The 16,211-nt window shown below is 42.5% G+C and overlaps 1 protein-coding gene across 1 annotated transcript in view; it reads left to right on the top strand.

The window, feature by feature from the left end:
* The first annotated feature begins 13,388 nt into the window (after nt 1-13,388).
* Nucleotides 13,389-16,211, top strand: part of KCNIP1 (potassium voltage-gated channel interacting protein 1) — a 395,949-nt gene continuing 393,126 nt past the window's right edge. The window contains exon 1 of the mRNA XM_086759042.1: nt 13,389-13,570. Within this exon, the coding sequence (XP_086615168.1) occupies nt 13,483-13,570 (88 nt within the window). The 5' untranslated portion in view covers nt 13,389-13,482. The remainder of the gene's footprint in view (nt 13,571-16,211) is intronic.

A 16,211-nucleotide genomic window follows, 5' to 3' on the forward strand; every position in this document is an offset into this window, starting at 1 on the left:
GTTCACCTACCAATTTCTGAACTGAAGCCCATTTCTGCAACTATGAACAGTTACTAAGGGGTAAGTTGGATTTTATGTTCAACCATAGAGAGATCAAGACAGTGAGGGAAACCAAGTTCTGTAATTTGTGTTATGCAGAAAGTCAGGAGGGACTTATTGTTGGTGAACGAGACACTCATGTAAGCACATACAAACAGTAAAGCCTGGAAGATCAATTATCATTCCACCTCCTTTTACCTGCTGAAACTGCTAGAGTTCTTAGAAATATTATGTACTTCACTCAGAGGGATCGGGGGAGCTTTTAAATTCCTGAATTCTGTAGCCAGAAGGGATGGAGAACAACGGTTGAAATTGGTCAGCCTTTTCCTATTTGCAGGCTTGTTGTTGTTTGTCTTGATCTTTGTCTTTGTCACCGTAATTCCCACTACACAGTGGCAAGATGGGAAGGTTTATAATGAGGAAAAGCCTGTAGTGAATGGAAGAGGAGGGGAAGATGTGTTGGAATGTAGATGTCTAAAATTAGCAAGATGCAATAGTTTGCTTTAGTTTTGAGAACAGTAATGTGGTAAACTGAAATTTGACTAGAACTTAATCCTTGAATTGAAAATGTGTCTGATCTTTCAGAACTAGAGTTGCCTGATAAATGGCTACCTTTATAACCTTGTTCTAGCATGGACCACCTGGATGGTACCTGCACAGTGAGAAGTGTTACTATGGGACACTGGAATTGATAGCATAACACACAGTGGGAAGAGCATATAATACCAACAAACACATGCTGAAAGACTGAGCTTGTCAAAATGGGAGAATAATGCAGAAGAAAACATTATTTCCTTTTTAATTGTATAGGTAAGTTGCAGTACTTATTAATAAAATACTAAGGCACAAGAAGATGTGTTTTATTGCTCCAGCAATAGATGCTTTGGGTGTGTTGAAGTAATCTTGGATCATTACTTCCTCTTAGCTGACAATTAACTAGCAGGATCATTACAACTTAGATTAAATTTACCAGCCTCACAAAGCCTGGCAAATAAGATAAATGTGGGGTTGGAAAAGACATTATTGCTCACAAGATGAGGTGGCCTCGTGCAGAAGTTATTGGACTGGGAGCTAAGAGACCTGACTGCTGTAGCTGCCCCAGGTGCATATTTCTGTTCTTGCTGGGTATGACACTTTGAGTTTAGTTACACTCTTCCCTTTCAATCATTTGCTTATTTTACTTATTTATACCTTGGTCTGGCCCCATAGCGAAACTAATCTGATAGGCACAGTTCTATTTGGGCTGCCAGCAAATAAGTATCTCTGTCTTGATTTGTGAAGAATGGAAGGTGATCAAAGTGTATCTGCCATAAGTTAGTGGATGTAAGTAATCTTCAGGAAAGTTCTGCATGCTTCCCATGTATACTTCTGGGGTCTGGTACAGTTTTACATTTCCAAGCTGTTACAGCAAGTTGTCCCTGTTTCTCCAAATTCTCATAAGCTAATGCAGAGTTTAAATAAAATCATGAATAAATCTTAGATGCAATGGGAGATGCACATATTTCTCAACCTCAGCTAGTCTACCTAAATTCTCTCTGGTATAATTCAGAATAGTGCCAATAAGCTTGTGCAATGCACAGTTGATTCTTTATTTCAGATGGATTTCATTTGATTAGCTTTGAGATAACAAAACAGCACAATAAACAGCAATGTTCAGAACTCTGACAGCTTTTCCCCAGCATGCTGCTTTGATTCACAAGGTCCTTAGGCCAAAAAGCTGTCTTGTTCTGATTCCTGACCCACAGTAATCAACCTAGTTGTCTCTGGACAAGCTTGCAAAGTTCACGTTATGCTAAACTCATTCAGGTGACAAATACAGGCTCACACACAAAGGAATATTCTCTTAAAAACCATGTTAGGGCCTTGCAAAAGTCCAGTGTGAAGGGTGGTTGCAGTGTTGGCTGCTTTTATACAGAAGTAATGATATTTGTGGTACTGATAAGGAGCATAGCGCTTAACTCAGAATACTGTTGCTGACCATCCTCAGAGAAAGCTAGAGAGGCATCCCACTCCTTTGCGTGTTTTAGCTGCAATAGCTGGAGAATTATTTGACAAATCATGGAGGAACTCATGGAAGTAAGTAGTTACAGTCTACTTTCAAAATTTTCAAAATCTCACTAGGCACCTGTGTATATTGGAGTGCCTGAAAGTGCACATGTAAAATAAAGCAGAACAAAAGAAAAGTGGGGAAAAATTATCCTCAGTCCATGATTCAGCTGACATAACACATTGCTGGGCTGTCAGGAAAGGGATGCTGGTTCTCAGTCCCCTGTATCTAGTGACTGACCACTTTTTTTACTTAAAAGTCTATGTATCTAGATCTAGTAGATAGAGTAGGACTGTGCTATAAGTTCTGTCACTTGCTACTTTAGGAAACTGAGTATGTCGGCCTCTTGCCACCAACGCTTGTCATCAGGCAGCTAAGGAAAATATCTCTTCTGTCACTTACCTTCTTATTGTTTCCAAAGTATTCTGAGATTTAGTGATCAGAGTTCATGGGATTAAAAAATAAATTAAAATTAAAAAAAACCAGAGTAAATAAAATAAACAAAAAACAATTGAAAACTAGAATTTATCATGCCTTGGAATCAGAGAGGAGCAAAGGGCACCAGGTTAGAGTAATGCCTTTTGTACCATGTGTGCATAAAAGAGTTGCAATAAGTAGAAAACAGCAGACTCACTATCTTACTGTTTAAATACCAGGAACTAAACCCTACATTTGTTCACGATAATAAATAGTTTGTCACTGTTAGCTGAGACAAGACTTCTTCCCTTGATGCATTTTCCTGAAGTACTGTAGTTGAGAATATGTACTTCAAAAAGATCATGGGTAGAGCCAATTTCAATAATCTTTATTATGAATCTACCCTTTTAATTAATGATTGAATTTTTTTTTATTTAGAATTAATCTGACCTTCCAAATGCTGAGTATTTATAAATACTTGTGGCCCAGACAAACAGATTTCACCTGAGGGTAATTTATAGACAGTTTATTATACTGTGATCATACACATATGGCTAGTCTGCTGATTCCAGGATGTCTACTCTGTTTTGCTGATGGCTGAATTTTAAACAAGATGATAATAGAAGTATCACTTATATTTTTATTAGTGTAACTTTCAAGAGTCATAGAAACTTAAAAAAAATTCTCACAAGTGCCTATAAATTCACAAATGATATAATCAAATTATTGTATTAAGAGTTGTGAAAATTGTTAGGAACAATTGTTTAGGATTGTTGTAAACAGTCTTTCTTGCTTCATTTTTTTAGTCAGTTGAAATTTTATATAGCTACTCCCTGTATTTAACTGAAGAATGATAGTTTCAAAATTGTAGGTGAGTTTCTGTTCTGGTTTTGTTAGTGAGAGGGGGGCCTAAGGTGGCAGCTTCTGTAGGAAACTGCTAGAAGTCGCTCCCCTTTGTTCAGTGGACTCGGCCGGGCCTAGGGCGGACCTGCTGCTGGCCAAGGCCGAGCCAATTGGTAGCAGAATGTCCCGTGATAACGCCTCTGCGATAACGTATTTAAGTAGGGGAAAACAGGAAAAAAAAAGAGAGAAGATGTGAAGGCTGAGTGGGGGGCAGAGGTACAGAGGGGGAGGCGCGAGCCTCATGGGCCTTGCAGGCCTTATCCTCTGGCCTCTTGCCAGCAGCCGACTGGGCCTGACTCGGTCCGGCCTGGCTGCAAGAAGTGGAGAGGAGATGAGAAGTGAATGAGATGTAAAAAGGATCCTGAGAGACGTCTGCCAGCCTGTTGTGAGGAACGGCTGCAGATCATAGAATCATAGAATGGTTAGGGTTGGAAGGGACCTTCAAAGGTCATCTAGTCCAACCCCCCTGCAAGGAGCAGGGACATCCCTGACTAGATCAGGTTGCTCAGAGCACCATCCAACCTGGCCTTGAACGTTTCCAGGGATGGGGCATCCACCACCTTTCTGGGCAACCTGTTCCAGTGTTCTATAACTCGCATCGTAAAAAATTTTTTCCTAATTTCTAATCTAAATCTACCCCCCTCTATTTTAAAACCATTACCCCTCGTCCTATCGCAACAGGCCCTACTGAACAGCCTTTCCCCATCTTTCTTGTAGGCCCCCTTGAGGTACTGGAAGACTGCTATCAGGTCTCCCTGGAGCCTCCTCTTCTCCAGGCTGAACAGCCCCAACTCTCTCAGCCTGTCCTCATAGGAGAGGTGCTCCAGCCCTTTTATCATCTTCGTGGCCCTCCTCTGGACCTTCTCCAACTGGTCCATGTCCTTCTTGTGCTGGGGGCTCCAGAATTGGACACAGTACTCCAGGTGGGGTCTCACCAGGGCAGAGTAGAGGGGGAGAATCACCTCCCTTGGCCTGCTGGCCACGCTCCTCTTGATGCAGCCCAGGATGCGGTTGGCCTTCTGGGCCGCAAGGGCACATTGCCTGCTCATGTTGAGCTTCTCATCCACCAGCACCCCCAAGTCCTTCTCTTCAGGGCTGCTCTCAATCCATTCCCTGCCCAGCCTGGATTTGTGCCTGGGATTGCCATGACCCAGGTGCAGGACCTTGCACTTGGCCTGGTTGAACTTCATGAGGTTGGCATGGGCCCACCTCTCCAGACTGTCAAGGTCCCTCTGGATGGCATCCCTCCCTTCCAGCGTGTCAACGGCACCACACAACTTGGTGTCGTCGGCGAAGTTGCTGAGGGTGCACTCTATCCCACTGTCCATGTCGCCGACAAAGATGTTGAACAGGGCCGGGCCCAGCACGGACCCCTGAGGGACGCCACTGGTGACCGGTCTCCACCTGGACATCGAGCCGTTGACCACCACTCTGAGTGCAGCCATCCAGCCAACTCCTTATCCACCGAGTGGTCCGTCCATCAAACCCATGTCTCTCTAGTTTAGAGAGAAGGATGTCGTGCGGGACAGTGTCAAAAGCTTTGCACAAGTCCAGGTAGATGATGTCAGTTGCTCATCCCTTGTCCACCGATGCTGTCACCCCGTCATAGAAGGCCACCAAATTGGTCAGGCACGATCTGCCCTTGCTGAAGCCATGTTGGCTGTCACCAACCACCTCCTTGCTCTCCATGTGCCTTAGCATGGTTTCCAGGAGAATCTGCTCCATGACCTTGCCAGGCACAGAGGTGAGGCTGACCAGCCTGTAGTTACCTGGGTCTTCCTTATTCCCCTTTTTAAAAATTGGGGTTATGTTCCCCCTCTTCCAGTCATCGGGGACCTCACCAGACCGCCACGACTTCTCAAATATGATGGCCAGTGGCTTGGCAACTTCATCCGCCAGTTCCCTCAGGACCCGCAGATGGATCTCATCAGGACTCATCTCATGCCAAGGTCAGTGAAGAAGGAGGGGGAGGAGTAACACGGCTCCTGGCCAAGATTCCCCTGCAGCCTGTGGTGACGACCATGGTGGAGCAGGTTGTCCCCCTGCAGCCCATGGAGTCCACAGAGGGGCAGAGATCCACCTGCAGCCCATGGAGGACCCCGTACCGGGGGAGGTGGATGCCTGAAGGCAGCTGTGGTCTGTGGAGGGCCCGCTGGGCCAGCCGTTCTGGAGAGACTGTACTCCCTGGAAGAGATGACCCACGCTGGAGCAGTTTCACAAAGGACTGTGGCCCGTGGGAGGGACCCTATGAAGGAGCAGGGGAGGTATGTGAAGAGTTCTTCCCCTGACCATGAAGCAGGGGTGTGAAACAACACATAATGAACTGACTGCAACCCCCATTCCCTCTTCCCCCCTGTGCCGCTCAGAGTGGGGAAGGTGGTAGAGATAATGTTAAGCTCGGGAAGAGGGAGGGGTGGAGGGAGGTTATCTTGTTCTCTGTCTCATTATCCTGCTGTTTGTAGTAATAAATGAGTAGTTTTCCCCAAGTCGAGTCTGTTTTACCCATAACAGTAACTTTTCTCCCTGTCCTTATCTCAAACCTTGAGCTGTTTTTCCTTGTATTATCTCTCCCTATTCTCTCAGAGGATAGGGGGAGTGAGAGAGAGACTGCGTAGTCTGGTCCCGATCGGGGCTGAACTACGACAGTTTCATTCACTTTAATTGTGATTTAATTGGGAAAGGGCTTAATTGTTTGCTCAAAAGCTTCAGCACCTATTTTATGTCTAAAGAAAAAAAAAATTGGCGAAGGTAAAAGGAGATCAGTCAGGAAGTATGACCTATGCTTCCCTATCCTGCTTAACTTCATTTATGTATGTCTTCTTGCTTTCACCAGAATTTATTTTTCTGAACTAGAACAAGTTGTTATAGCTCATTAATATGTATAAGTATATAATCTCTCTTGCTGCTTTCTGAGAAGTTCAGTGTCTGCTGTATAAATTAACACACCTACATCTCAAGAATGGACAAGATGCAAAAAGCAGTACAAGATTACTGATTTTAGGAAGAAGACTGACTGGAGGTTCTTTGTTTCATAATGCCTGCACCAAACTGAAGACAGTTTGTCAGAAAACTGTCAGGTGCCAAGTCATTAAGCCTTATTTTATTAAGGCCAGTAGATTCTTGGGATGCCAAAAATAAGTATGAGGCAGGTACATGTTATTAGATCCAATTCATAACAAGATAAAAAACTGAAAGAGTATTTTTCAATCAGTTCTGTCAGAGATAATTACTGCAATGTAAAGAAAGAAAATATTTTTGTCTAGTCATTGTATATAACAGGTCCAGACCAACAAATGCATCAGTGAATTAACTCAAAAGTTGAGATAAAACATACTATGTGAGGAATAGAGGGTGAAGAAAATATATTTCTGATTTTCCCTGAAATTGAAATGCTGAGGAAATCTCATTTTGGAAACTCCATGACATAGTGCCTCTGGAAGGAGCTATGTTCTCCTTACTGCCATAGTTGATCTTCCAGTTCATGTTCTCAGTGTTATTTCACTTTTTTTTTTGACCTGTCCTACGAAGCCACTGAAGCACAGCTAACATATTAGCCACTACCTTCCTCCTTCTTCACTCAGGGAGAGCTCAAGCTCATGCATGCTCTGATACTATTATAAATTAAAAATTAATGTGTGCATGCTTCCATGGCATTGGAGCTGGGAAGCATAAGAGTGAGCAGCCACTGATTCAACATAAAACACTCCCAGCCTACAAGTCTTGGAAACCCCTTTTACAAATTATTGCCACCAAAGCGAAGGAAAGCATGGTTTAATTTTTTTCTACTTTGGCCCTCTGTAATCACCTCTGCCAAGGCTAACTTATCCGCGGAACTTACATGCTTACTTATGAGAAGTAAATCTCTTGCCTTTCAACTAGATTAGTTTCTCTGGATGGCAGATATCTTTCTAGAGCAGAGAAGCTGCTTTCACCTCCTACCAATGCATGCGCAAGGGCGTGATCACTATCACCCTTTCCCCGCTTCCAGCTTACAAGCTGACACCAGTCACTATGTTCAGTATATGCTGTATGCTCTCTGAGAAGCTTTGTATTTGCCAAGTAGCATCTCAGAATTATCCTTAGTTATGGTTAAGCAAACTGTGGTTGAGTTTGAATGACAGAACAAAGGAAGAGTGTGTCTAACCCCTCTCCATAGCACAACTATCCTGAGAACACAAGCCTAAGGTGGAAGTTAAGTAGGACCTCATTAAAATATTGACATCACCTCACTGCTGGAAGCATGGCAGTTAAGTCTGTATTTCCTATATTAAACCATTGAGTTTCTATCTATTTCTGTCTATTCCCTGTGGAATATTTCTATACAGCTTGTAAAAAATCTCATACTGACACACATGTAATAAGGGCAGACATAACAAAAGCTAAGACATGCCACTACAGTGTTTCCTGGACTCCCATAGCCAAGAGCTGTGAAACTGAACAGTCTTTGGCTAGATTGGGTTTTTTTTTTTGACAGAAGCTCTGTGTAATTTTTGGGGATGTGGTGTAGCATCCTTTTGCTGTAGACCTTTCAGACCCTGTAGAGACTGAAAAGGTATTCAGTCTCAACCCACTCTAAATTATGACATTAACAGTATATTTTAGCAAGAGCGACAAACTACCTCAAGAGAAGTCCAGGGCTGGAATATCGCAAGTGATGGAACTTCAGCTAATTTATCTGCAGGAAGCTTGTATGGCTTGGCTTGGAAAGAAGGTTCTAGGCACTGGCCTCAGCCTCCTTTGTAGGTAAAAGCTCTGTCTGCACAAAGCTGCAGGGAAATTGATGTGATTTCCACAGGCAGAGATGAACCACCTGCTCAGTGACTTTCAAGTCCAAGGTGTCAGGCTGCTCCTGGAGAAAAATCCAGAATTATAACTTCAGTTTATGTGCTCTCTATATACGTATGCCTGTAATTCATGCAAAAGGTTTTGTACCCAAACTTTGATTCACTTAGTCTTCTCACTGCACTTCAAAAAGCCCATTTTAGTGTGTGTACTTTTTCATAAGCACCCTTTCTTCCCCTGGATTTCAGTATAAATAAACAATTAGTCATGCTTGACAGATGGGATATTAAATAAACAGATGATCCAATTTGAGTGGACAGTTTGTGGAAAATACTGATGTGTTGCTATCTATATACATTCCTCTCCAATGAGGAGTGCTGCCTGAGTCTAGAGATAACTACTGTGCCATAAAAAAACCCAAGTTCTATAATGATGAGGAAATCTCCATGTGATCCTGAGGCTCTGATTGATAATACTAACTGGAAGTACAGAGTGAATGAAAATGCAGTATGGTCATGATCTGCCTGGCAGCAATGCTAGAAACCAGTGGAGATGATACTATCGGGGCTGGGATGCTGCTGTTTAAGTGCTAGACTGGTACAAAGGAGATGTTGATTCTAAATTTGCTGCTGCTTTATTCTTTGTAATCACAGCCAAGTGAGTCCATCTGGTTGTTTGTCAGTGTACCACACTTGAAAAATAGATATTTGTACAAACTTTCTTGGGAGTCCAATGTAGTTGGATTTCTATATGTGGAAAACACCCGATATTAATGGTGGTGTCATTGCAAATAATAATGACATGGCATACGGCATGCTGAGAGCTCTACCCACATAGGCTATGTGTGTTCAAATAAGGTGTCGATTCTTCATTTTAAATAGCTCAATTTTCAAAGCTATTCCTTGAAGTTATACTGTTCTTAAGGGCCAACAAAACTATGATTCTGTTAGGTTACCTCAAATCTAGAGGCAATTAGGACACTGCTAATAGGAACAATTGCTTGTACTTGCTAGATTTGCTTTCAAACAATCATCAAAATCTAATTTATGGTCTATCCTGCGATAGCTGTAGCTTTGGGAATGCAATGAAGATGTCTGACAACACTTCTGGACTTAAGAGAACACCTGGCACCTCTCCACTTCCTTGTCTGGATGAGGCTCAGCACCTGAGCTGGGTGCACAGGCTGGGCAGGAATCAGGGCATGATCCAGCCAAGTCTCCAGCTTTCACAATTGGGACAGCAGGGACCACCAGGCTTAAGATGAATATGTGGAGACTAAAAACAACTTCCAGTGCAGGAGAAAAGATCCTACTCTTTCTTACTGGATTAACGTAACAGCGCATCATACCAACATGGAAAAACTTCTTAAGAAAAAAATTATGGGAAGGAGTTTGAGAGGAGGTAGTTTCTGTAATGACATGTTTCCCCAAACCCCAGGGAAAAGGAGTGACTTGGATTATCCTCCTTAGGGTGAGAACTTTCTGGCTTCTATGCAAAAGTCCTTCTGCAGACAGATACAAGAATGGACCAGAACAAATAAACAGTTGACAATTGTCTCCCACAATGCCAAGTAGCAGAAACTTAGGAAAAGAGTATAAAAAAATACAAAGACTAGAATGTATTTGCTGACAGTACGCAGGATCTATGGTAGATCCCATCCATTATCCCCTTTGCCTTTTTGGCCTCCCCAGCATGACAGCGTCGGTGGGATGAACTGGGTAACATGAATGCTACATGCTGACACCCTTGGCAGCAGTTAGCTGTGAAATTGCTCTTTCCAAACCTAAAGTACCCACAGAAAAATAAGTATATTCCCTTTATGCTAGAGAGTGCTGCAAGAAAGCAGGGCATTCGAGTTCACAGTCTGTTTGTTCATACCTATTCCAGAGATTATTCTTGAGCATTTGCTGTGTGGTTTCAAGTTAAGGGATTAAACTTTCTCCTGATGCAATTAGGTTTAGCTGTCTTTGATGTCAGTGGAAAACATAGTGACTGACCCCCTGGTTGAACTTGGCTCTTACAGACTCAGAGAATATTTTCACCTCTTACCCACCCACACTGTGATCCTGAATGGCAAATTAGGAAAGAAAAACTTTCTACAATGCACTTTTATGTCTCTTTGGGATAACAATTAACTTGTTATATAGTGTTTTCAGATTTTACTTGCAGAAACTTAAAGCAAGCATGGGTGTGAGTGAACCAGTTACATTTCTGAATGCTGGGTAACTACTGTAGTCCCTTACTAAGCATGCTGAAAAAAATGCGTACAATAAATTAGAGGGCATATTGTGTATTATTTTGAAGTTCATTATATCAAAGCCTTCAATGAGAAATACTTTCCCCTACATCACAGTCTTCCCTCTGAATAAACATACTTTTGTATGCCTTTCTACCTTTGACTAACCTCCTTAGACTTCTAGTAACATACAGAAATTTTATATGCAGTAACATAGGGAAATACTATCTGTCTATACTCTTCTTGTTTGAAATGGCCATTATGAAAAAGTTCAAATGGGAACATAACACCTTTATTTCTCAGAGATGTTCAGTCATTTACTGATGACTACCTATATTTGCCTGCAACCAGAATATACTGCCTGTGTACTTTCCCACAGATAACAGCAGTGAGTAATCTGAGGCCTTTCATGACCACTATTTTTATGCCCAAGTATTTAGTTACGATTGTCAGTGTTGGGGGCTACATTTAAAGTGCCTTTTCGCTGCTGAAACTTCTGCTGGAAGCCTGGTTAATTGCAGCTTTCCCTGAGCTATGAGGCTGCAAATCTCCACCATTCTACTGAACCTGCTTCAGCTTTTATGCAGCCCTGTGGTTAAGATGACCAATTCTTATTCATGTACATTTTATGTTCCTTTTGACCCATTTTTTTCCTGTGTGGTATGGGCCAAAAGAAGCAAATGGATGTCTGAGAAGAAATCTCATTCTCTGTGTGGAACTGGAGTGCCAGGGAGGCTCAAAAGTCCTGCCTGGGATATAGCAGTTTCTGTCTTCCACTATGTAAGACCTCTCAGTTTTCATAACTTCCTTTAACACAGCTCCTAGCACTCGTTATGTCCATTGTCCTACATTCCCCCTCTCAAATTATATCATGATGTATATATATAAATGCAATTAAATATGCTGCAAACCGTTGATAGAGATATACTCATTAACAACCTGCTGACTCCTTGATTTCCCCATTGACATTTTACTGCCTTATTACAATTTATTTTTTCTTTTGAAAAATCACATTTCCAACTTTGAATTGGATCACTGGGAATAAAGGACAGCCTCACATGTTTGAGCGCTCATCTGGCTGACTTTGGCCCTGTGGAGCATAATAAAGAAAATAACAAAGACTTATGAGAAACTTAGAGAAAAATTTACCTGAAAGGTTGTGTCAGAGCACAGCCCCAAGCTGGAGGCCACAGCCACACAGCGTTTCTGTGTGGGGCTGGCAGCAGCGCTGGGGGCCTCCCACCAAGCCACCTCTGCCAGCCCAGGTCAGCCATCTTGATGAGCTTGTGCATGCTTTCTACAGAACACGTCCTTTGATGGTTGGTTTGGTTTTTTTTTAATTTTTCAGCTGGGGACAATTAAATCTGAAGAAAAAAAAAAGGAAATTGAGTGTTAGGAGTTTAAGCCTAGAGGCAAATCTGTGGAAATCAGTGAGCAATAAAATATCAGGTGCCCAATGGCTCAGCTTGGGAGCGACAGCTCAGGCACGAGCTTCAGGATGACCATCACCAAAGTCAATTTGTCCCTACGCTTCTTTTTACGTGCCAAAGTACCTTTTTCTGAGGTAAAACGAGGCGTTGCGACGCCTCTCCCGGCACTGCCCGGCGGCTCCCCGCCTGAGGAGCAAAAGAGCGGCAGCGCCGGGGGCTGCCCGGCTGAGGCGGGAAGAGGCGGGGGCTGCCCGGCTGAGGCGGGAAGAGGCGGGCTCTTCCCGCCGAAAAGGACGGAGCGCGGGCTGTCCGACAGCGAGGGAAACTCCTCGGCAAAACCCGGAATTTTGCCTGAGACGGGTGTAGGTTACACGGCAAAGCAGCTTAGTGCTCGCTGAGTGAAGGGGATTATGGTTGTTCCCTGAAGTGAAAAGCTGTTTGTTGCGCTTGTTTCTCGGCAAAGGCTGTTGCTGCTCGGAGGTGATGGCTGCTTCCAGGTGGCTTTAATGGAGACGGCGCTGGTCGAGTCATCTACAGGTGGTAGCTGGGTGTGAGCAGAGCCCTGAGGTAATCTGCTCTGTAACCCACCCCGGGACAAACAAATACTGCATTTGGGGCTTGTTTAAAAACATCTGAAAGGACTTCAGCATGAATTAAAGCCTAAAGGTGCCTGATTCTACCCAGCACTCAGGTCGGGTCAGAAGCTCTTGAGGCACCTCCTGCTTTACTCAGAGTATTCCAGGCACGCAGCAATAATTGACTGAACCGGAGAAGCTAGAGCTGCGGCTGTTGCTAGGGGATAAACTCAGTACAGTAAGAGGGAGCCTTGTGAGCATCGGGTGAGCATAAAGTGAGATACTGTACAGAAAGTGAAGATCTGAAACAGCGCTGTGCTGCACACGGGTGTGGGCGCCAGCCCCACAGGTGCTTGGAGGCCAGCTGGCACATCTCTGGGCACTGAGCAAATAACCAGCTGAGCAGCACCTAAACTGGTTAAATTAGAAGGAGATACTTTATTTGGACATAGCTTTGCTTTCCTGCTTCTAAAAGGTTTTGCAAAGGAATACTTTGCAGCCTCCTACATCCAAAGTGTGAGTACAGCGTTGGTACATTTTAAAAAGTGTTATTTTCTGGTTCTCTTGGTCCTGATGAGAGTAAAATTGACAACTTAATTGAAATCAGCTGGAAAAGAGCCCCAAGAAAACGGTCTTCAAACAGCAGCTCCTTTTGTTTGCAGCAGTCACCACCCTGTGACTCCAGCGTTAACTGCTGCATTTCCAGCGCCCGCCAGCCGAGGCAAACCCCTCCTTCCCTGCCCGGCCGAGGTGTGTCCGTGCTGAGCACCTTCCGCGGGGGCTCCGCGGCGCGCCTGTGCGATCCCAGCCGGGAGGCTGAAGGGCAGAGCTGTACCTTTAACAAAAAGGGGATGCAGATTGCTCCTCTGCAATCCTTCCTGCTACCTTCGGAGAGGCAAACCTCAGTGCAGAGGCTGGGGCTCAGTGCATGAGAGCAGAGTTTTGCGCGTTGCACAAACTGTCACCTCAACTTTGTGAAGGACTCGCTTTTTAATTTTTATTTGTTATTCCTGGACTTTGAAAGAGAGAAGAGCCTTTCTACCCTTTTGAACCATGAGTGGCTGTTCAAAGAGATGCAAGCATGGGATTGTCAAATTTGCCCAGACTATTTTTGAGCTTATCACAGGCACTCTCAGCAAAGGTAAGAGAAAACATTTTAGTTCATACTGTTCTTCTGTGTTGTTAGCTGTGTTGGGGGAGTTTTCTAGCCTCTAAGGAGACTTGTCATGGAGTTTATTAGTGTCTCTTCGGAGGTGTTTTGATTTAATTCTGGGAATTGCCTGCTCTCAAAGAAGTTGCTGTGTGCAGTGAAGATTGGAGCTATGCTGTAAAGCATTATGCAATTCTTCTAACTTGTGTAGTCTGTAACCTGTATTTGTCTGTTTGCCATAGCTCGCAAGTGTGGTGAGCTATTTCACTGTGTTCAGAAATGTGTTTCTGAAAGCAATTGATGTGCAGCTTCAAAAATTTAAAGGCTTCATAACTGTCAGTATTCAGTACTTCTCTGTGTCATTTTCTACGTTAGTGTTTCTGCTTGTTTGAAGTATGTGCATACCGTGGTTCAAAAAATCTAGGTCACTGTTTATCATGTGCATTGGAGTACCTTGTGTCTATCTATGTTTTGCTTGTCACCTGCACCCTGTGTATCTTATCATGTGAGGTGGAACAGTACCAAACTTACTTATGCTGTCCTCTTAACTAAAATCAGTAAACAAAATAAATCCTTTCTTTTTCTTTGTAAATCTCATAGTTCCTGTGATGGTGCACTGAGGTAAGTTGTTACCTTATTTTTGTTGGTAATTCATTTCGTAATGATACTTCTCAGGACCGCCTCTGGCAGCTGATTAAATAGCATTGGTAATCTCTTTGGGAATTCCTGACAGTATTTAACAATGTTATGCCTGACTGCTGTTTGCCTGTTGAAATGCTGGCAACATTTAGGTGAGAGTCAGACCTCCAAGTTTTGTGTGTGTTTGATTGCAGGGAATGTAATTTTTTTTTTTTTAATTGATAATACAGTTCAGACAAAGTTATTAATAGAGAGGTTTGTATAAGGCTAAAAAGTGTGTCTTATGATGCATATTTTTAAAATACAAAGTCTAAATATTCTTTTCATGTGTTTATAATCAAGGACCAAGCAGAAAACATTTATATTTCAGGTAGGTTTAGAATCCTCTGAGGTGTGTGACCGTGTTGGCTCTCTGGAGTGCACATGCTCCTCCATGAATTTTAATGTTTAAGTTGTTTCTTAGGATGAAATGAAGCAGGCTGTGGTAACTTTTAAAACAGAAAATGTGAAAGTGACAAGAACTGTTCAAGTACAGCTTCCTTTTGTAGAAACTGGGGAAATTTATTAAATCTATCTCTCTAAAAAAGAGATACAGTTTTAAGACAGCTTTCTCATATAAACCTTATTGGGTTTCAGAATAAACATGCACAAGAAAATGTCTGCTTCAGATTGAGAATACTGGACCAGTTGTTTGTTTTTAAAATCAAGATTGGTTTAAAATGGCATCTTGTATTTAATTACTCTTTTCTCACTTTTTTTCTCCCCCATCATCCATCGGCTGTCAAACACCAGCAGAGGAAAGATTAAAAACTTGTAAAAGTCTGTTACTGAAAAGAGCTGTCAGATGGTGGTTATAATTCATGATTAATGCCAAGATATCTCTTTAATATTAAAACCAAAAGAAACATTCACAGAAGAAAATATAGCAAAATTACTTACTTATTATCATGGTAGGAAAGAGGAAGTAGTGGTGGGATGCTGTCTGCAAGACTTTGTCCTCTGTGGCATGTCAGTATGGTGTATTTGGTGTACCTTATTTGTGCTTTTCTTCAGGAGGTGGTGGAACGTAGGGTGTATACGGCTACATCCACAAGTGATCAGCAATAAACTTAGTGCTGTTTGCTTGATCTCCCCTTAAGACAAGGGGAAACCTGTGTTCTGGTAGTGTTTCCCCACAGGCTCACCTAGTTCAGTTCATCTAATGGTGACTTTTCAGTCTCTCTGCCTCTACTGCTTGCCTTGCTTTGGTAAAGGGATACATCAACACTTGAGTCTGACAGCAGAATAGCACTATACCGAGAGCTAGAAATGAGACTGTAAAATATCCAAGGCTTGCTTTCTCCGCCCTCCATCTTTCTTCTGAAAGAAGTCAGCGTTGTGCTATCATTGTCTTTGCAGCCAATGCAGTGGTATCATACAATTTCACCCACAGCTTGCATATGGCAATGTCTCATTTCAAGCTGCATGGATTAGATAAGAGGGACTTCCTAGGATTCAAAGAATGTAAAAGTCTGATAAACATTTTATTTTCCTATTTAGCTACTTGTGTTTTAAACTGAAAGAACCAGATTCAGGAAGGAATAAACCATAAGAATGAGATTGTTCCATAGATATCAAAGACTTGCTATAATTAAAATAAATGTTTCCATATCATTACCTATGAAACTCATAACTAGAAAGAAAATTATTAGAAATCTTGCTGAGGTGTGTTGATTTTTTTTTTTTTTTAAAGTGGTTAAATTTGTACACTTATCCCAGAGCTTATTGGTATTTCTTTTACTGAAACTTCTGCAGACACTGTTATATACGGCTATTATGATGCTTTTTAACTTTCACTCTATACATACTCTTGAATATTGAAGCCATATCCCCTGTGTCCTTCATTCCAATCTTGCTGCATTTCCTTCATACTGTTTAATGTTTTTTTAAATTATATTTTAAACACTTTTTACGAGGTAAATTCTTTGTGAGACAGAACTTTTATTCTCTTCCT

This window comes from Chlamydotis macqueenii, chromosome 14 (assembly GCF_036417535.1).
Source record: "Chlamydotis macqueenii isolate bChlMac1 chromosome 14, bChlMac1.mat, whole genome shotgun sequence".
In the NCBI taxonomy this organism is placed as follows: domain Eukaryota; kingdom Metazoa; phylum Chordata; class Aves; order Otidiformes; family Otididae; genus Chlamydotis; species Chlamydotis macqueenii.